Here is a 22,387-nt window from a genome sequence, read left to right on the forward strand (position 1 = left end):
GGGGGAAAAATGGCATATTTGTTAACAGCTCTGCCTGCACAGGGAATGTTTCTCACAGCCACGATCTGTAGAAGGCATTTGCTGGAGTTAAGGGCTTCTTGCTCATCACAACACAGTGACTGTCCCAGAGGAATATTCTTAGGTTCATACTTACTCCTTTCAATCTGCTTTATAATCCTGAGAGTTATTTGAGCACAGGTACACCCTGAGTCACTTTTGAAATACCAAAGGAATTGCACAGCAGAGATTACTTCCTCCCTCTAGCACGCAAATCATCCTCAAAAGACTTTGCCTTGAAAATAATTCCACGCATTTTTTTTTTTCCCCAAGGGTATGTGCTCTTTTATTTGTCAGGGATCAAAATGCTTATGTGAAGATGGATAAGGAGCTATTTAAAGCTAGAGAGTGCTTTGAGGCGGCGGCAGCTTTGTTTGCTGGTGATGGTTCTGGAGCACAAATCTTGTGGGGAGTAGCTGGGGAAACTGGTGCTGTTCATCCAGAGAGGAGGGGGCTCAGGGGAGGCCTTATTGCTCTCTATAACTGCCTGAAAGGAGGCTGTGATGAGTGGGGGGCTGGCTTCTTCTCCCAGGCAACTGCGATAGGGCAAGAGGGATTGGCCTCAAGTTGCACCAGAGGAGGTTCCGATTGGAAATAGGAAAAATTTCTTCTCTGAAAGAATGGTGAAGTACTGGAACAGGCTGCCCACAGAGGTGGAGGACTCACTGTCCCTGGAGGTGTTCAAGAAACGTGCAGATGTGACACTGAGGGACGCGGTTAGTGAACATGGTGGGGTGGGTTGACCATTGGATCATAGAATCATAGAACCACAGGATCATAGGATCATTATGGTTGGAAAAGACCTCTAAGATCATCCAGTGATCACCTAGTAACCAGCTGATTATATAAATTCTTGTTGTGGACAAGTTTTTCCTCTGCAGACTCCTCAGGTTTGTCCCTGTAGCCTCTCGCAGTAAGCTGCATCCCACCCAGACTCTGGTGCAGAAGTTTTGAGATGTCTGCTACTTTTTTATTAAGTTCCTTGACCATAATCATGTTTTCAAATTATCCATTCAGCAGTGATGAGCAGGTGCCAGTCTTCTGAAACTGAGCACTGCATATAAAAAATCCCCTTAAAGTATCCAAATTCCTCATACAATCAATGGAAATAGAAAGGTGTTTTTGAAGATTTCCAAGGGGCAAGCCCAAATGAGAGGCTTTACTTGATTAGATCCTTCAGAAGACAAAGGCACTCACCCATGGTGCTTTCTCCATGGTTAGGTGTCCTTCCAGATGGTGACATTAAATACATCCTCATAGAATCAAAGAATCATGGAATGGCCTGGGTTGAAAAGAACCACAATGATACTCGTGTTTCAATGATTTCAGTAGAAATTGAAGGTCTGGTCCTAGGTCACAAATGAACTGCACACAGCAAGAGTGAGATTTACATAACTAGGAAAGAGCACTGGTGTGCAAATGCACAACACATTTCAAATGTGTAATTGTGTCTGAATGCAAGCAGCCTGTCTACTCTTCGTGTTGGGTCCTCTGTCCAGTGCCAAATGCACAGGCAGGGAACGAGCTGTTCCATTGACTAACACCACAGGGAGTCCTTCCACCAAATTTCATGTTTCTTCTCAAAAATAAAACTGTAACAGCTCAGGAAGAGTTTCTAGTTTCTGGAAGACCCCTGCTAACTAAAGCTGACTGATAAATTGGGCATTGTTTTTCCTGGTGTTAGCCATTGTGAGCCAAAACCACTAGAAGTGGCAGGATCTTGTAGGTGAGCTCAGGGTTTTCTAATGCAACAAAAGACTTGTGTGTTCAGCTCTTTTCCTTCCTCAAAGGAGCAAACTCTTATTCTTTTTCAGTTTCCTCTCCAGAGAGAGCTTTATTTAAAATTCTGTTTTTACATCTTTTTTTTTTCCTTAGTGCCTCTGGGCCTTGAGAAATCTGGAAGTTTATGAATTCAGGCTTAGAGGAGGATGTTTAGAAAAACTTTGGCGTGCTACAGCCTTTCGTAAAACCCAGATGCAGGCTGGTGCCTTTGATTATCGATACACACCATTCTCTGTCAAGAATCTTTATTTGCATGCTATTGGGTGAAAAATTCCCCATCTAGCAGTTGCCTTACGAGGCAGAAAATGCTAATGTCTGCTGCAATTCACTTCTGGCAGAAAAAGAGGCTCTGTGCAGAGATCTCAGTGTTGGCAATCCCTCCTTTTTTAGGAGGAGTACGTACCTATATCACATCTGTATATAATCACTGCAGGTTGGTTTCAGCAGAGAATAAAGTGTTTAAATTTATGGCTTCTCTGACTGTGATTGCATCCTGCATCTCATTTGACTATTTATCACGCTCCATACTCTCAGCCCTCCCTACAGTTGAGGATCTATCAGAGGATAAACCCTTTGTCAAGTTATAAATGTATCATTAAACATTAAATAGATACATATTTCTAAGTTACTGACATAAGTAGTTTTTATCTATAGCATATCTTACATCTCTAGAACACCTTGCAAAGAGATTTCAACTGCCATGTCCTGCTCAGACTGTAGCTCCAGGAATTACACAATACTGTCAGGAAGAACCAGATCTTCAGCTGGTTAAATTGACAATATCAGTGTAACACCACAGTTGCAGCTCTGCTGATTCATAGCACGATGGCCTGGCAGCATCTTCTCCTTAATGCCATACAAGCTGCTTTGTGAGCTCCTCACCATCTCCCAGGGACTGAACCTAAGCTCAGTGTTACCCACATGGCTAAGGCAGTGCAGTCATCAAATGTAGAAGGATGTTTGATTCTTGCTGGGCATGGAAGCTGCAAGGCCACAGACATGTTGACCTGGCTGCAGAAGATGCAGTATCACTTTGACTCCAGTTCTTGTTCATGCTCTCCTGTGTGATGCCACGAACAGCTGCAGGTATTTTTGGGTTACCTTCCCCTTTGCAGACTGCTTCCTCCTGCTGTTGCTCTTCTGGCCGTGCTCCAGGCCTCATTCCTTCACGTGCTTTGTACAAAACCATTTACAGAACCTTGGAGATACTCAAAATTCAGATGGACAAAGTCACTCTTTTAAGCTTATAGAATCATAGCATTATTAAGGTTGGAAAGACCACTAAGATCATCAAGTGCAAACATCTGTGACTGAAAATTGACCCTACTCTAAGCAAGGGTTGGATCAGAGACACCTGAAGGTTCCTTCCAACCTCATTTATTGCACAGACCTATGATCAGTGCCCAAGTGGGCAGTCAGAAAGCCACAGGGGGAACAAGCAGCTGTGAGCAGCAACAGAAATGCAGCCAAGGGAGAAGCTGAACAGACAAAAGGAACTGGTTAAGATTACGTGTGGAAATGAGTTGAGGAGAGGCCCACAGGAAGGACCATGGGACAGGGCACTGGGGTTACTGAGTCCAGGTCTTGCTCTGGCCCCACCGAAATTAGGGAAGGCAATGATACTGCATGTGTCATGTTACGGTTTGACTCTTCAGAGAGGAACCACAGCATAAGAACAAGTGTATTAGTTTGATCTTCATGAGCTAGGCATACAAATAATTCATGCCACTTGAACTCTCCTCTTGCTTTCCAATTTTACATATTTTTTCTCAGAAAGATGCTAAAATTTAGAAATATTTCCAGGCAACTTTCCAAAGATCAGAAAGTAGAGCCTATCAAATACCACTTTTCCTTTTCTAGACTTCTTAATCAATTTTAATCACAAGAGGATACATCTTCAAAGTGGCACTTAGAGGCAGACAATTCATGTGTTAAAAAGTACTGGGATTTCTGTCCCTGAATCACCATGACTGATGTTAAATAATGACCTGAAGGCAGCTCAATTTTCTGTCCAGGCAAAACATGAGACAGAGGAAATAGCTGTGGGTGTAGGAACAAGCCTGAAGCTCTCTTGCTTAAGAAACTCTCTTTCATGGCACATGTCTCAAGAAGATCCCAGGACTGGCTGGGAGCTGTGACCTGTGTCCTATATCCTCCTCCTCCTGTGTGCCAGCTTGTTTTTGTCATCACAGAATTATGGAATATCCCAAGTTGGAAGGGATCCACAAGGATCACTGAGCCCAATTCCCGGCTCCAGACAGGACCACCCAAAATTCAAACCACATTTCTGAGAGCACTGTCCAGATGTCACCCATCCCCACTGCACCCCACGCAATACCCCCAGATGAAGGCCCAAATGCAGACACTTTTAGACACGGGGTGTCCTACTGAACCCAGTGGGATGTTGAGAGTCTACAGAAGAGTGAGGAGCTGCCGTGGTTAGGTTGGAACAGGAAGGAGGAGCCAAGACCACACAGTGAGCTGAACAGAGTGCCAGGAATACAGCCCAGCAGCTTTTTGGCTCCTTCTTCCTCATTCAGACCTCAGGATCAGGCTCCCTCTCTCCATTCATTTCATGTAAAAAGAGTGAGGAAAAACAGGGGTCAGTGGCAGGAGACTGCTTCCAATGAGTTGTGCATTGTTTGGAGGTGGTCCATGCTTCTTTGCGTTCACAGCAAAGTGATGCAGATGAGAAGATATCTGGGGGGAGGTAGGTAACTCCATTTGAACATAGCTAATGGTTGACAGTAACAAAATAGAGCTGCTCAAAGAACAGGGCTGAAAGCCGAGATCTAAAAATAATAAAATACATCATTCACAACATTATTTTGTACAGCAATATCCGAACAAAACACCGGACTTCAGGGCATGTGGCATCTGTGGGACTTGCAGGAACACAATTCTGTATGAGGCTTAAGGCCACGCTTCCTCACACTCCTGAACACTCTTTCCAAAAGAGAATTTTTTCATTACTTGAAAAGGAGCACTGAATTTTTGACAGAAGAAGTTGAAGTGGACATTTGAGATACAAAGTCACTCACTGGTATATTTTTTAACACAAAGGAGAAAGAACTACAACTATAACAAGATTCAAACACCGCTTTGCTCTTTGTTTTTCTTTATGAATCATAGAATGATAGAATCACTCAGGTTGGAAAAGACCTTAAAGATCATCGAGTCCAACCACAACCTGACCATACAACCCTAACTAACAACCCTCTGCTAAATCATGTCCCTGAGCACCGCATCCAAATGGTTTTTAAACACATCCAGGGTTATGAGTTGTCTGCAGGCAGTTTTCCCCTGGCACACACACAAACCCTGCCCTTCCCACGCCGTGTTTGTTCTGCAATGGACTCAAACCACGTTTAAACACTCTGGAGATGCCAGAGCTGCGTGCGCTCGGAGCACAGCCACAAACATCTCCAGCCCTGCTCCTCGCACTGATGTCAGCTCTGCCTGCCCCAAATAGGGATATCTGTGACTCAGTGATCTTTCCATGAGCTAACTGCTGCCTCACAGGAGATGGAATACAATGACTGAAAGTCATGGCTGGAAGAGGAATTGTGTGTCTTCTCGCCTTGTTCTTGCTGCACTCAGGATAACCAGGACGTTTGCAAGACAGCAAGTGATTTTTGAAGCTTCCTTGGCTCAGTCCTTGCCTTTATGAAGACAGCTGCTGCGGAGGACTTGTTATTCAAAATGTTTTCAGTGAATAGCATCACCTAACTATGCAGGCCTTTTCTTAGATGCTTTCCTCTTATTTGGAAGCTTAGACATCCCAAATATCATCAGTTTTAAACTAATCTAAGTATAGGGGTGCCACCATTGGTATGTCCAGGTGGGTGGCAACCAGATCTAGTGGGAGACAACCATGCCTGGGCTGGAGCTGGATGATTTTTAAATCTCTTCCCACCCAAATCATACTTAAGGGAGCCAGTTGCTGTCTGGCAAGAGAACCCATAGCATGACCAGTTTCATTAAAGACATCCTCACTTCTTCATAGGATGAAAATGGGGCACCAACCCCTGTGGTCCCATAGAACATATGCTTCCTCACAATGTCGGAGGGGCAGCAGCATCTCAAATCTGTCTCGAGCCTTTTCCCAATTATCAGAACCAGGCTGTGTGAAAAGCCCATCTGTGTGCTCAGCCAAAAGCATTTTGTACCTAAAAGCTGTTTTATAAAAAAATAAGCTCAGTAGCTTTGGAATAAGGGCGCTTTTGAATGCAGCAATCTGTGCTGAACTGAAAGAAGCGTGTTTTTAAATCCAAAGCTACGTATATAAAGAAGAAAAGTTACATTGAGGTCAACACCACAAAAGCACCAAAAATATCAGTAGCTGATATTCAGTTCCAGCTGCAAGCAAGGCTGCAAAAACAGTACATTGCTACAAGCATCAGACATCATCCTATGTTTTCATGTTTGCTTATTAATTTTTTTGGTTTTGAAGTGATTTCAGTTAGTCAGTGAGTATGAGACACAAATGGGCCTCCAGTCGAGGGACTGGAGAACTTGGAGACATTCAGGGCTCTGAGCATCTGATCTAGATGTAGGTATCACTGTTCATTGCGGGGGAGTTGGACCAGATGACCTCTGAAGTCCCCTCCAACTCAGACAATTCAATGTCTCCATGACTCTATGAACTTCAAAAGGCTCCAGAAGCCACTCTGGGGAATGAAGGCTCAGCACATTGCTCCTGGCAGCTCCTGGCACATTGCTCCTGGCTCCAACACTCAGGCAGGGAGAGCTGCACCCCAAGACCCTGCAGCTCCAGAGCAGAAAGTGTGCTACAGGGTTTGTCTTGTGCAACCCCTGGGTTTCCCTGAGCCCTGTCTTTGCTTTAGAGGTTGCTTGGGGGTTTTTAGTTCATTTATTTTTCTAGACTTCTGTGCTAGACATGACCTTGTTGAATGCCAGCTTTCAGGCAGGTTGGGATGGAGCTCAGGACACATCTATTTTACTGTATTTTAAGCAATTCTCCTATTTTCAGGAATTCATTTTGGATTTCATGGGCTTTCTTCAAGCATCAGCAGATCTATTCCCTGCACAGGAAGACCCCAAATGTCACCTGCAGGTCTTAACCCCAACACAGGAGCAGGGCTGACCGTGGCCTACATGCACACTCTTACAAATGCCTGTGAATGGGCACAGGCCTGTGTGTGTAGGAGGTGGAAGGGGCACACGGCTGTACAGAGGGCCAGCAGCCCCCAAATGGAGCATTCCCCCCTGCAGACAGATGGTGAAGGCTGGAGGAGGAAGTGAGCGTGTTCACACGTCAGGAGGTGGTTTGATGCAGGCAGGGAAGCGTGGCAGGGTCTGGGCTGATTTGGCCAGGCTGCTGCTCGTTGTTATGGCAACAGGAGGATGCTGCTGGCAGTGAGAGGATGGAGAGCGTGGATGGGGAAGGGGAAAACTTTAGGAAGAAAAGGAAGGATTCAGAAGAGGGAAAAAGAGGGAGAAAAGGTTTGTAGATCAAGATGGAAACTGAAGAGGGATGAGTAGGAGCCTGGGATCTTAATGGTGTCCCACTGAGCTCCTTTGTGAATCAAAGCAATCATAGATTCATAGAATAGTTTGAATTAGAAGGGACCCTAAAAGGTCATCTAGCCCAATTGCTCTGCAATGAAAAAGGGATACCTACAGCTGGATCAGGTGCTCAGAGCTCTGTCCAGCCTGACCCTGAATGTTTCCAATGCTCTGGTGAGATCTGTACCCTGCCCAACCCAAGAGGAAAGGGCTGCCGGGCCATGAAGGACATAGCAGTGCTCTCCAACAGGACCAGCATCACTGCTGCTGATGGCTGGAGGTGTCTCCATGGGCTGATATCAGGACCTGGGGTGAGGATGAGCCCTGGAGATGTGTCCCAGCACACCTGGAGGCTTTCATGCCTTCTGACAACGCTTTGGGTCTCTGCAAGGATCCACCACTGCAACAACAGCAAATTGGCAAAGCATCCCTATGGCCCACAGTGAGCACATGCACGGGGACTGCAACCCCATAAAGCATTTGGAAACCCATCTCCTGAATCACTGAAATCTTCAAACACATTCAAGGCTTTTTTTGCACAATGTCTCAGCACAGAGGGACTATCATGTAATTTGCATCACAAAATCACTAATTAATCCCAGGTTTTGGTACAAAAAGCCCCCAGAGCTCGGCAGGGCTGCGTTTTAGTGGGAAAGCTTTCGAGGAAAAAGAAGGGAAACCCTCCGGACCGCCCAACACCGCTCCGCTCCCGGCGCCCAGGAGATGGCAGCAGCGGGTGCAGCCCGGAGCCTCACGCAGCCCCGGCGCAGCGCTGCTCAGCTCTGCTGCTTCTCGCTTCTGTCTGCGATTTATCCCTCAACGTTCCCCGTTTCCGTTCCCCTTGCTCCCACAAAGCGAGGGTTCGGGCTGAGTTCCCCTCGCTCTGAGCAGCGCTGCGGTTCTCGACCTCACGAACTCGTTTTAGGATCCATTCTGAAGGACTCCTAATTAATGAAACACCTTTCGTTACAAACCAGGCCTGGGAAACAATCCAGGGGCAGGGAGGCCTGAACAGGCAGAAAGAGCCGGGGGTGAAAGGAGGCAATGGGAAGGGGATTAAAGCACAATGAGGCTTCAAGGAGGAAAAAAGGGGGAAAAAAAAAAGGCACGGTACGTTAGGTTTGAACACAAGAATATTTTATGCCTTGCACGAGGCTCAGCTTTTGAGATAGACTTGCTGTTCAACCTTGGCACAAGTCTTATAGGGAGTGACTGAGGGAGCTGGGACTGCTCATCTGGAGAAGAAGAGGCTCAAGGGAGGCCTTACTGCTCTCTGTAACTGCCTGAAAGAGGTTGTGGTGAGGTGGGGTTGGCCTCTGCTCCCAGGTAACAGCGACAGGATGAGAGGGAATGGCCTCAAGTTGTGCCAGGGGAGGTTCGGGTTGGTTATGAGGAAGTATTTCTTCTCAGAAAAAGCAGTGAGGCATTGGCACGGGCTGCACAGGGAGGTGGTGGAGTCAGCATCCCTGGAGGTGTTCAAGGAAAGGGCAGATGTGGCACTGAGGGCTGTGGTTGGTGGGCATGGTGGGGGTGGGCTGATGGTTGGACTGGATGATCTTAGTGGTCTTTTCCTACCTTAACGACTCTATGATTTCCTAATTAATACATTGAGTGTTTAGAGTGCAATTCAGAAGGAGCTCTCTGGGACCAAGAAAACGACCAAAAAAGAACAAAAAAAAAAAACAAAAAACCCACCAAGATCTGCATTTTGAAGAGAAATTACTCTCTGGCATTCAGTGAGTTAATTCCCCATAGAAGAAATTAATTATTTCTGTAATTAACCATCAGTCTTGAAGCATGAGTACCACTGCGATAAATAAGTGTCCACTTTTTGGAGCCTATGCCAGCACCGTACAGGAGACAATTCACCTGTTAAAGGCAGATATCCTGCTGGCTGTAACAGGAAAAGCCCCCACGTCACCTGATAAAGCCCCTTAGGCAAGGAGATGGCATGGGATGCACCAGGCTGCCCCAAATCCAGAGCAGGTGGAGTTCCACTGGTGCACAGGGACTGCTCTGCAGGCAGTGTCCTCTGCCCCTTCATACCGAGTGGCACACCATCCCAGTGAACCCTCATAAGGGGTTGAAGCTCGCTGGCTGCTTTTTAATTTTCAAGCACAATGAAGTAGGCTTGGCATTTCAATTGCATTACAAAAGATTGCTTTCAGAACAGCTGAAGAGGGGGAAAGAAGTACATTTCTTCTTCCCATCTAATCAGACTGAAGTTTCCTGGTGCCAGCCTCAATCTGTGTTAAATTACTCGTGCCATTCGCCAGAGAGATCAGGCTTAGGTACATAATAGAAGCTAATTCTGAAAACAATTACTCGAATTATTAAGTGCTACAGCTGTAGAGGGGGATTGTGGTTCCTGGATCCCCTCTCAGGTGTTCGATCTCCCTTGCCACAAGTATGGAGATGCCACCTCCCCTCACTCCCCATGTTGCTTGTCCCCAGCCCTTTTCAGAAGCCACAGTACCTCATCATTACAAGAGAACAAAATTCTATGAGAATGAGTGGATGTTTAGAGGTGGCATTCAAATGTGGCTTCAGAGTCCTTGCAGTGAAGATGATGTTCCCTCCAGGTCAGGCGTTGCAGGCGCCTTTAGAGTCAAAGTGGAGCTGAACTGCACTTCAGAGGGCTGGTTTCTTTGCACTGATACAAGTGAAATCCAGGCAATTAGCTCAAATGTATCCATCTGAAGTACAGCAACACTGAGACTCTGGATAACCAGTCAGTGGAATAGAAATCCCTGTCCTGCCTCAGAGGGGCAATGGAGGCAGCAAGCAATGGTGTGATGGCCTGGCTCCAACCTTTATCACAGAATCACAGAATCACAGAATTGCCAGGGTTGGAAGGGACCTCAAGGATCATGAATCTCCAACCCCCCTGCCACATGCAGGGCCACCAACCATCCCACCTAATGCTAGACCAGACTGCCCAGGGCCCCATCCTATCTGGCCTTGAACACCTCCAGGGATGGGGCATCCACAACCTCTCTGGGCAGCTGTTCCAGCACCTCACCACTCTCTCTGTAAAGAATTTCCCCCTAACATCCAACCTAAATCTCCCTTCCCTCAGCTTAAAACCATTTCCCCTTGTCCTGCTGTCACTCACCCTTTCAAAGAGTTGATTCCCCTCCTGTTTGTAGGCTCCCTTTAGGTACTGAAAGGCTGCAATGAGGTCACCCCACAGCCTTCTTTTCTCCAGGCTGAACAAGCCCAGCTCCCTCAGCCTGTCCTCATAGGGGAGGTGCTCCAGTCCCCTGATCATCTTCGTGGCCCTTTATGTCTAAAGCAATGCCAGAGGATGGACCATGGATATCAGTGCTCTTTTACCATGGCTTCTACCATGGAAAACCATCATCAGTGTTGGAGAGGGCACGGCCAATCTTCATTCTGTCAGATCACAGCATAACGCAAGTTTAAAGTGGTGTGGTGGGGTGAAAAAATATCTAGTGTTTCCACTCCTTCAGATCTCGTTAACTGCTGGTGCTTTTCCCATTGCTTAGTGTTGAGAATGCAACTCACCTCCCCTTCATCACCCTAAAGACATCAGTTGTGATACTACAGGAACGGCACTACTGAAGCTGGTTCATCTCCAGCCACTTTGCTCACTTCTTCAGCACCTCTGGTCACCGTGTTTGCCATCAGCCATTGTAAGGTATGAATGACATCTATGGCTCCTGCATCAGCAACCAAGAAGATTTAAGAGTGCTACTCTCCATACAGCTATGGCACAGCATAGCCAAGCTGCACATGGCCACAGGAGCACAAGCAGAGCCCCGCTGTGAAGATCCCTGTAGAGCAGACCTGTGCTTGCAAAGCCACACGACAAAATGTATTAGCTCAGTGCAATCCAAAAAGGCATGCAAAAGGAAGATCAGCTTTTCCGCTGGACTTGCTGCAAAAGAAATATCAAATGTCCTCCACTTTGTTTTCATTCTGGAGCTGGAGTGAAATATCAAAGGATAATTCAAAACACATTTGGATATGCTTGAGGTAGGAGAGCACGAGGCAATATCTCCACCAGACCATAGAAACCTATTCTGTATTAACTCTATTCTTTCTTACCTCCCCCACATTTGACAGCTCCTGGAGCAGGCCCAGCACCATTGCATCAGCATTACTGCCAGGATCCATTCCACATGCTGAGCAGTTTATGAAGGAAAAAGCATTTCCTGACATCTGTTCTGAATTCACCACTCTGGTCCTCCTCCCCCACTTCATTTCATCGCACTCTGCTCTGTCTCCCCATCCACCAACACCTGTCCCCTGCTAGTTGGGGCTCTCCAGGATGAGTTGAGGTTCTTGGGGATGAACTGATCACTCACACCTGTTCCAACCATGTCTCCAATGCCCTGCTAGCTTTTTCTCCTTCTGTTAATGTAAGATTTTTCTTTCCAAGGCATAGAACAATCTGACTCTAAGCCAGCAAATCATTTACGCACACACTTTCTTTCACCTATCCAGCTTTCTCACACTAGAACCACAGGGTTGAGTGGTAGCTAAATGAAAAGCCCCTTTACAGGACTGAACCCAGGAGCAGACTCGTTACTGCTTCCTCACTGCCTTTTTCAATGGAGCACTGACAATGCTTGTGGTTCCAAGGCTGAATTCTGCTTTGATAAACTTAGAAAAAGGAGTGACTGCTAAAACTGTTTGGTTTCCATCAGGAGTTTCCCCTCATTGCTTCACTTTGCACTGGCTAAAAAGCCCTTTTTAAAGATATAAGGAGATAACAGGACTAAGAGGCCCAACTTACCTTTCTCCTGCAAATTACTTTGTCAGTTGTTTTGCATATACAAACACAGATGCAGTTTTAAGGACCTAGAAGTCACCACAATCACAATTTTATATCACCTGGATATTTCAGTGCAGACCCCGCAGTTTTGATTCCAACAGGATGTGACAGACACCACTGCATACTCCAAGCATGTAGAAGATTTTATTAAGCATGACTTTGGTTCTAAGTATTCCTCATTTCTGTAATACCTTTAGTTAAAAACAATTATACAAGAGCAAATACAAAAAATATTAAATTATGAAAACAAATCCTTTAAGGCTCCCTTTTTTATATTTATATATATTTATATATGTACACTCAAACAAGTGCAGATATTAACAGAAGGTTAAAGCCACAAAAATTCTAAAAAATTTACTACTATACTATCAAAAGCAAGAATTTTTAAAAAGTACTGCCTTATCAGAGGCAGAAGTGGTCAAAGTAAGTAAGCCATTTTCAAATCACTGAAGTATTTGCAGGATTGCTTCAGATCCCCTGTAGCTGAAGGACAGATCAGGAATAGCTCACCTCTGTTGGCAAGCAGTGTCTTACTTGGGTAGCCACCCAGCACACTCATGCTCTGATAGCTGACTACCCATGTAAGAGCTACCCATCCCAGCCCAATCCTGACATTAAAGACAGGCTTTTGCTTGTCAAATCAATAGGAGAGTGATTTGGATTCCTAGACTAAAAGGTCAGCAGGATTCAAAGATGCTCTAATGAACACACTGATGTTCTGCTCGTACGCAGAATGAACTCCAAGTGAAAACAAAAAAATCTACTTCACACTGTATGTACAAGGGGGTTTTCTGGCCACCTGTGTTTCATAACAAGAAACTACCCTGAATCACAAGCTGATATGGAGAGGAAGCAACATACTTTATGCTTTGGAGGGCCCAATCCAATGCTTACTGAAGTCAAGGAGAAACTGTTGTCCCTACCGACTCCAGTGCCATTTGGATTGCACCCAACTCCATTCATTTTGCTGTGCCTGCACAGTAGGATTGCCACATTCACTGAAGACAAAGGGCTGCAAAGAAATAGCTTGCTGAAGCCAAAGGAGGGTTTCCTCACCGATTCCCAGACATTTCCATACTGAACAGAAGGTTAATTGTAGAGTGGAATCCAAAAGACAAAGTTTGGTAGGCTGGGAATGGTTAGGGTAAAATGTGTGGCATGGAACTCTGGTATGTAACACTGTCCCAACAATCAACAATATGGAACAAATCCAAACAGTGCAAGTGCCAGAACTGTAGGTCCTCTTCTTATAGAGGAAGGAAGAAAGAGTGAGGAAAAATCTGCAGCACTGAGTGTTCCTCTTATGAGAAAATACAAAGAGTTATATTTGGCCTTTGTCCTTTGTAACTCCATAATCAGAATGGTCTGGCAGACCATCTTCACATTTAATCATCTAGATATGAGTCACACTGCAAATCTAAATCAATGGCAATACACTTATCACAATTCAATTTACTCCTGATATGATTATGTCCTCATAATAAATGCCTGGATCTTGAGAAATTGAAGTCTGTCTCTAGGAAACACTGCTAATTGTGAGCATTTTGTCCCAAGTGCTATGCTGAAATTGTGTTTAAAACATCTGATACTTACAGGAAAGGCAAAAGAAACTAAAAAACCAAACCAACAAACCCTCCCCCACAATACAAACATGCCACTGTTGATATTAGTAAAAAGTGTTCTCAAACAGTTACGTCCTTTATAAATACAAAGTCAAAATCATTTCATTTAGCATCCTAAGGCAAAGACTATGATTAGATCCTCAGCTGATATGGATGAGCACAGCCTTAGTGAAAGCTAGGAATATGCTAAGCAAGGAAGATGAGGATTTCTCCCCGCTTTCTGAAGACAAAATATCTGCACCTACTCACACCAGGTAAGAATCCAACTCTATAATCCTACATGAGTAATCTGTTCCCCCCCCTCCTCATCCCAGGCTTTCCTGGATAACTAGTAGTCATAAGCATGAAGGATCAGATTCTGCCATCCCTATAAAACTGAACAGTATTTTATTTAATGGCAAGTCATGGAATAACTTGCAGAAAGGCAGAAGGTGACAGAATTGGACCTGAAGAGTCAGTGGTAACACATTTCCCCTCTATTGGGGAAGGATGGGATAAAATGAATGTCATTTTACATCTCACTTCAGGGAAGAATTCTCCATTTTGGTAGATCCCAACCATCAGTTTGGTCTGGTTTGAACACCGCTCTGTTGCAGGAGCTACAGAAAATTCCTGCAACAGCTGAGCAGGAACTGATGGCAGAAAAGACTCCTGATTTCAGTTCCAGCAAATGAGTCATGTGCTAACACTGCACTCAGACCAGCATGTTCTTGGAGGAGAAAGGCCACAGCAGTAAAGTAGGTAGGATTTCAAAATACAAAGATTAGAAGACAGGTCATTTTGCATTGAGAGGTAACAGACGTAAATACACAGGTAGCACGGTACAGACCTTCACATAACATTTTAAGTTTAAAGAAAGAGATAAATCAGCTTCTTGATTCTCTGGTGAAAGGATCACCAGATTTCTGCTCTTTCATAGCCCAGATTCTACATGCTAAACAGGGAGAATTGGGCTTTAAGGCTGCTCACCTGTTCACTGCTGGTGAATTTTAAGCATTCCCATTCTGCCTGCAAGTGCCTATCCCTGTGGGGATGGGCATCGATGATCAACACACCTCCTATCATCCCAGATTTGATAAAAATTCCAACTGAACACAAATAAATTGTGAGATATACACAGGCTTTAGGTCTAGATGAGAAAACGTATCTGCACAGTAAAGTTTCATAAGATATCACAGGAGGAGTTTGTTTTGATTTAAAGCAAAATATCATCTGTGTACCTCTGCCAAGCTAGTATCACAAGAGAGAAAAAGCAGTGCAACACTGAAGAAGCTTCCCTGCTATCCCTGGTTAAAATCTCTGAGTAAGCACTTCCATAAGCACTGGTCCATGACACTGAACTGACTCCTGATGCCACGCATCAATCCCAGAACTGCATTTGGCAAGTCGATCTGTTACAGTCTATAATCCACTCGGTCCTAGGAAATAAAAATCTCATCTTCAGTAAGTGTCAGGAGAATGCTGTTCTTCTTCCTCTCGATGGGGCAAATCTGAGACAACTTGCAAAAGTCTCTCTGCAGCCACAGCAGGAAAGCTGGAAGTCTTAGTGGGCGCTGCCTCTATGAATCTGGTGCTTCTGTAGCTTCCTGGACCGTCCTCCTCAAATTACCCTTGACTTTGACAAATTCAGGTGCATTTTCCTGCTCTTCTTGTATCTTCTGTTGCTCCAGTTCCAGCTTAAAAGACATTAAATATAAACATATAAAAGAGATAATTAAAAGAAAAGACAAAAATGTAACGGCTTCAATAACTGGCCATGCAAAGCAATTTAAACTGCTTCTTTTCTTTGTCTCATAAAAAAGATAAAGCTGAATTTCTTTGGGACTATCTGATCTAACAAACTATCAGTCTTTTCAAACCTTTGGCTCTAGCTCATGCCCTGTTACAGTAAATCACACCAGATTCCTCCATGTGTCATACTGTCAATTAATGACATCCCTGTGATGCTTACAAAGTCACAACATTACTTGCAGTGGGCAGGCTTTTCCTCTTCTAAGAAAATTTTCTATTCTACGTGTGTCCTTGGGTAGCTGAATTCCAAATCAGGCATCTTCCCACAGCCTAAGCCATTTGAAAGCTGACCTTATCTCTCTGAGGGCTTAAGGCAAAAGTGACAGGATAATATATTTAAAATTACAATGGTTTTCTCCCTCCAAAAATATTTCTATGCCTGATTAAGAAACTATAATAGAAAAAAGGGGCCAAACATAATAATTGATGTGACTACACCTCATTTTCAAGAGAGTTATTCAATTTAATTGATTTCTGTTGAGAAATTTAATTGATTTCTGTTTTAGAGCATTCATTTTTTTAGAAGTAAATACACAAGGTATTTAGTTGAAGAAATTTTGCCTCTTAGGTACACAGAGTGCCTTAAATGGGCCAAAGACATTTGGCTGTCCCTCTGCTTAGCAGTTAAGTTTCCCAGCAAAAGACTGCAATCTCATATAATTCTCTGTATTTAGGGTATGAGAATGTTTTCCTTCGTTTGAAAAATCCAATGGGTTCATTCATTAAAAGGTCCCTCTGTAGCCCTAGAAAGTCACCTCATTTAGTACACAGCCCAGAAGAAAGAGAAAACGGAGGTTTTTATTCACTGAATATCTAGTTTTAGTGCACTACACTCTAACATCTATTCCTGGTGGATCATCTCTTCATACAATCGAGGCAATGGTAGAGTGTGAACTGACTCATTGTAAAAAACTTATTTGCATTTTGTCAGAGGAACTGTGCAAAAATCATCTGCTGTTTCTTTCTTAGAAAGAGAGCACCAGGTGACTAGCTCAGAGATTGATGTGTGAAGTCAGTGTTATCTCCCATCTTACCTGCTCCAGTTTCTGCTGCCGTTTCAGTAGCTCTATTTCCAGGTCTGACTTCTTCTTTTGTGCCTCCTCTTCTTTTTGCTGTTTAATAACTTGATCTCTTTTTCTTTTCTCCATCACCTTTTGTAACTCCGGTTTGTTCTGAGGTGCAAGACCCCTTCAAATTAAATGGGAGAACAGGGGAGAAGGAAACAAGGAAGAAAGATCATTTTTTAATAAGCTGACATTCACAGTGACCTTTAGGCAGGTTTTCTCAAGTCAACTGGCTGCCCATTTGGGTACTTTGAAAAACAAATATTTAATTAAAAGCAAAAAATAGGCAGAAGATGTATTGGTTTCTAACAATAAGTTGGAAATAAAGCCATATTATCACTGAGAATGCTAATGTTTCTCCTGAATAATTCACTGTTATGGCTTTCATCTTGAGCCTTCCCTCTCTTTTCTCCATTCCAGAAGAATCAATTTTAAAAACATCACAAATCAGAGCTGAAAACTAATTTTGGAAAACAAACAAACAAAGCTGGCTGATAATTCAGAGGGACTGCATTCAGACAGTCCTGCACTGGGTTCCATTTTCCAGAGAAGTCTGCATGGACAGCACAAAAACATATCGTCCCTCTGGATTTTGTCACATTGCTTCTGGAAATCATTAATTCAGTCCTTCTTTGACATTATGACAGCTTCAGCCATGCCTGGCTGCTGCACTGCTTCCATTGAGAACAGCGAGAGCTCCCAGGCTATGCTGAAAATCACACAGAAACGGGCTAAAACAACAAACACCCCACATAAAAAAAGGTTGCAGTCACCTTGGAGATCAGACAAAAGGGAAAAGATGCTCTGATGAGATTTTAGTACAAAATATTTTCCAAGCCCACTACTCTATTGCTTACACTTTGCAGTTGGACTCGATGATCCTTTTGAATCCCTTCCAACTCGAGATATTCTAGGATTCTATTTGGAATATCCTCATCATTCCATTATTAGTTGGAGCAGAAAGATCCAAGATATGCCTTTGTTATTGTGGTTTTCACTGGGATGACTGTTGTATGAGCACATCCAGCATCGAGTTTAACATCAGCCATTTTTAACTTCAATTTCAAGAAATTCAGTAATCTGAAGAAGCTTTCAAAAAAGCATATTTTTACCACTTCTCAGTGTATTATCTGTGGTTGCCTAATTCTTCCATGTGTATCTGACAGCATGTCTAAAAATATATTAAAAAGCCATTTTACAGTGGCATCTATAAGCGACTCCATATATTATGCAACATTCTATCAGTGTGCAAAATCAAATATTTAGCAACACCACAAGCTGCTCCATATTTCTCATAATGCATCTCATGGCCTAAATGCAACAAGCTGCAAGACTGTATTAATATTTTATGTTTCATGCTATTTTAATTACATTTCAGCAGTTAAAAATTAAGTCAGGCAGAGAAAAGCTGAAGTAATGTTTTATTATAATGACTACTGCTACTACTATTAATGACTTCTACTCCATCTGGGTCAGTGAGAGCTGAATCAATGGGAACTTCTATACTGATGAGCAGTGAGGATAGCCATGAATCAGATGCAAGCTGCTAAGTAACATTACACACTGCTGATTTAGGTGTCCAATTTATCCTAACTACAGCACAACTAACACCTGCAGAAGACCTCTCCATCTAATCAAAAGGGATCAGTAGTCAGGCTGTGAAGTAACACCTGTAACATCAATCCTATTCTCAGTCCTGCATTTAGAGAGGGAAAGCAACAAACAGGCTGCTACTGGATTAAGTAAGTGTCTTGCATCACCTCTTCTTTGGTCTAGCATTAGGTGGGAAGGTTGGTGGCCCTGCATGTGGCAGGGGGGTTGGAGATTCATGATCCTTGAGGTCCCTTCCAACCCTGGCAATTCTGTGATTCTGTGATTCATGATTTTTCTAGTTAAATAAAAGTCTTAAAAACTTTAGCACAGAGCAAACAAACTGTGCTTAACCACTTCTATCAGAGCACTGAAATTCCTCCACATGCATGACAATTAGCAGTAACAATGCATACCCCTTATTTATCTATCTCAGAGGAGGAGGAAGTTCTTCACACAGAGGGTGGTGAAGCACTGGAACAGGTTGCCCAAGGAGGCTGTGGATGCCCCATCCCTGGAGGCATTCAAGGCCAGGCTGGATGAGGCTCTGGGCAGCCTGGTCTGGTGGTTGGTGACCCTGCACATAGCAGGGGGTTGAAACTAAATGATCATTGTGGTCCTTTTCAACCCAGGCCATTCTGTGATTCTGTGTGTGTGACAACACAAACCTAACACCTACATCAAGGAAAAGCCTCGTACCAGAGGTAGTACCACAGAATAAAGCACAGAGTCCTAAACATCTTTTCAAAGAAGATTTTCTGCTGCTGAAACCCTCAAAGTATTTCATTTCTGCACCAATAAATAAGGCTCTAAAATTAACAGCTGCAACTAATCAAAATCACAATAAAAGAAGAAGGGGTATTGAGGGCAGCACAACTGTTTTGTGTAATAGGATATTCTTCAGAAAGAAAAGAACTTCATACTGGTTTCAAGTGCTTTATGCTTTTATAAACTTAAAAAGGAAAAAAAAATAGACTTAATTTAGTGCAGTCTCCACATCCTTTAGAATAAAATCGTAAGTTGAGAAACTTCAAGTATCTTCCTTTCAATGCCTTTAAACTCTGTGGTGCTGGGAACTGACTTTGATGTTTAATCCCATTAACAAAAAAATAGGACAAACACCTATTTAGGCCAGTTTCTTCCAATTCAGTTGGCATTCTGTAAAACATTTCTACTTCTTCATCACTAAAGAAATGCTGTATTGTGTAAGCAGTTCATTTAGAATTAAGTATCTAAGCCTAGCATTTGTGAGGATTTTGCTGTTACACATAGAAAAGGCCCTTTTCTCCCCTCAAAATACCACTCTGCCAGAAAGGGAAAAAAAGAGAAACTTTCAGAATGCAACTCTTCTGCCAAATACACAAATCCAGCTGAACTGAAGTAGTTCTTCCTCTACTTTACTAAGGTCCTGGGTCTCAAAAAGCCTGAATGGGTGTAAACAGCAATTTTTATTTTCAAATGCACTCTGAAATAGTTCTTTCACTTCTGCTTTGGGGATCCCCACACCCTCGCCTATGCAATATGCCTTTTGAGTGGTTCTTTGTTTTGTAGACAGTCTGCAGAGAAGACACTCAGGGTGCATCTGTTACTGCAGCCTTAAGTTAAAAACTGCACAGGCAGCTGACAAATGAGGGCAAACGACAAAGGAGCAAGTCAAGTCCAAACCACTTCCTGATATAGTGGCATCCACACTGCAATCTCTCGTAGCATTCGAGTTATCAGAAGAGATGTGAAAATGATGATTAAAGGATCTACTATCACTCCAGCTGCAAGTGGCCAAGGAACATTAGGATTAAAATTATGTATCTTATTAAAGGATGAAATAAGATTCCTGAATTGCAAGTTCTAATTAATCTGTGAAGAAGCAGGAAGACAACACGTCTTCACTTACTCCTGCTAGGACAGCCATGCAAGATTACATTCTTGACATCAAAGTAACACTGGATATCTTCATCAAATCATGAATCTATATAGATGTTACTTTCCACTTGTTTAAATGATGGAGTCCCACAAACTTGGAGGCTTTTTCTCCTCCGAGAAGTTAGGCAGCTTTTTTTTTAGTGTTTTGTCTTTTTTTTTAAAAGAGTTGTTTGTTGTTGAAGAGATTTAACAACAGATCCTCATCTACCCCTGAGCCAAGCCCCTGTGTCTCAGCACAGTTGATGAAATCAAGTTCCAATTCTTTACATCTTCAAAAGCAATATATAAAGCAACAGCTGTGCAATGCCATCCCAGGAAGGAGGAAGCAGAATTTGCAAAATACACACAAAAAAACTTGTGCAGCAGCAGAGCAGGCTATCACTGCAAAGTAAGAAAGATCAAGTAACCACAGAACAACTTTTGAAATAAAATATACAATTTCTTTAACTTAGAAGTGCTGGGAATGGTGCAAATTCACAGATTTGATGATATTGTTGGTGACTATCAAATATCTGACAAAATCCATTTAAGTTGAGAGCTGAAGACAAAATACAACGCTGAAGTAACAAATCTGAAATGTGATGTGGGAGAACTGAACCTCTTCCTCATGAAAACAGCCTTTAGTGAGTATTCACAAACACCACATGGCAAGTCTGATTTACATAAGCTTTTACAGAGTTTTGCTGAATGATCAACAACTGATCTTATGTTTGACATCCTCAGTGTAGTTTCTGACTAGCACTGAAACAGACATGGAAGACCTTCAGTTAGATTAAGACACAGATGAAATAATGGAGCAGCCTGTAGCTTTCTTACACAACTATTATGTCAGCATTGTTTTAGATTCTGTTGGTTATACATAGGTTTTTAAGTATCCTACCTGCAGCTGGTGTAGGTAGCACCACTGATTACACAACACATAAACAGTAAGCAACGTGGCAAAGCCTTTGTAATGAAAATAATGATTCAATACCAAAATGGATATCAAAGCTGTCTGAAAATAAAGTTAATGATTAAATTTGGAAAAGAAGATAAAATTCTCACAGAAAGGAGGATTGGACTAATTGAACTCAAATTCAAACAAATAAACAACGTGGTTAAGAACTGCAGTCTTTTCATCTGCAAGGTTTTCATCAATGAAATATGTCCAGTGGGTGTGGGGTGAAACATCATTTTGATGAAACTCAAGCTGTGTGTTTGGGGTCGGGGAGTGGCACACGTGATTGTCAGAGTTTTACCTTTTCTGATTCATAAGTAGCTCTCTATGGAGATCTTGATGATTCCGGGATGACTTCACAGGATTAATTAATTTCTGAGGTCTAATTAACTCAGGATTGTCATCATCTATGTAGTCTGGTTCAGCCATAATCTTTCTTGGAATGGGAAATGGATCTTTGGGTTCGGTGTCCTTACTCAGAGTATCTGGAAAACAAGGGGGGGGGGGTTAGGGAAGACTATGGTAAATTAACACTGAATGGCCTTTTGAAAATGTATTAAAACAAGCAGAGGCACACTTTACCACATTAATAACATTTAAGCTTTTTTGGATAGATTTTGTCTTAGTAAATTAATGTGCTCAGTGCAAACATCAGTACCTTTTTATTTAATAGATGGCAATTTCAAAACCCTTCAACCCTTCACTGGGATACACAGATTCCTCTCATTCTACTAGCTGGACAAATATTCCAAGTCAAACATGTGAAAAGCCCTAATGATCTTAAATAAGTCATAGAATCATAGAATAATTAAGGTTAGAAAAGACTACTAAGAACACACAGCCCAACAGCTGACCCATCCCTACCATGGCCACTAAAACCATGTCCCTCTGGCTTTCCTTGAACACCTTCAGGGACAGTGACTCCCCCACCTCCCTGGGCAGCCTGTGCCAATGCCTCACCACACTTCTGAGAAGAAATCCCTCCCCTTCCACTAAAAGCCTTGGCCACAAAAAGTTCAGCATCAAAACACATTCAGAGCAGTTCTGTCTCCACTCGCTGTCACAGAAAGCAGCACACAGAATCCAGCATGCTGCAGTTTGGTGAAACAAACATTGGTCTCTTGATTGGACAAGAAAAAACAACCTCACAGCATGTGGGTTTTACGGAGATGAATCAATGGGACAGGAAAGAAAAAGACAGAGACCTCCATCAGCCTGACTGACAGAACAGCCGAATGCAGCATGCTGTAGAGTACGGAGCTCTGAGATGAGTCAGAGAACCACTGGGGTTTGC

General features: G+C 43.2%; 1 protein-coding gene across 3 annotated transcripts in view; it reads right to left on the reverse strand.

Moving 5' to 3' along the window:
* Nucleotides 1-12,142: 12,142 nt before the first annotated feature.
* Nucleotides 12,143-22,387, reverse strand: part of FAM107B (family with sequence similarity 107 member B) — a 63,313-nt gene continuing 53,068 nt past the window's right edge. For 2 of the 3 annotated variants that reach the window (XM_090135045.1, XM_031589252.2), the window contains exons 2-4: nt 21,395-21,578; nt 16,617-16,770; nt 12,143-15,467 (exon numbers count right to left, since the gene is read on the reverse strand). In XM_090135045.1, coding sequence (XP_089991171.1) covers nt 15,351-15,467; nt 16,617-16,770; nt 21,395-21,522 — 399 coding nt within the window. In that variant the 5' untranslated portion in view covers nt 21,523-21,578 and the 3' untranslated portion in view covers nt 12,143-15,350. The remainder of the gene's footprint in view (nt 15,468-16,616; nt 16,771-21,394; nt 21,579-22,387) is intronic. The other variant, XM_031589330.2, reaches the window with a different exon arrangement.

This window comes from Phasianus colchicus, chromosome 1 (assembly GCF_987193195.1).
Source record: "Phasianus colchicus chromosome 1, bPhaCol1.hap1.1, whole genome shotgun sequence".
Lineage (NCBI taxonomy): Eukaryota > Metazoa > Chordata > Aves > Galliformes > Phasianidae > Phasianus > Phasianus colchicus.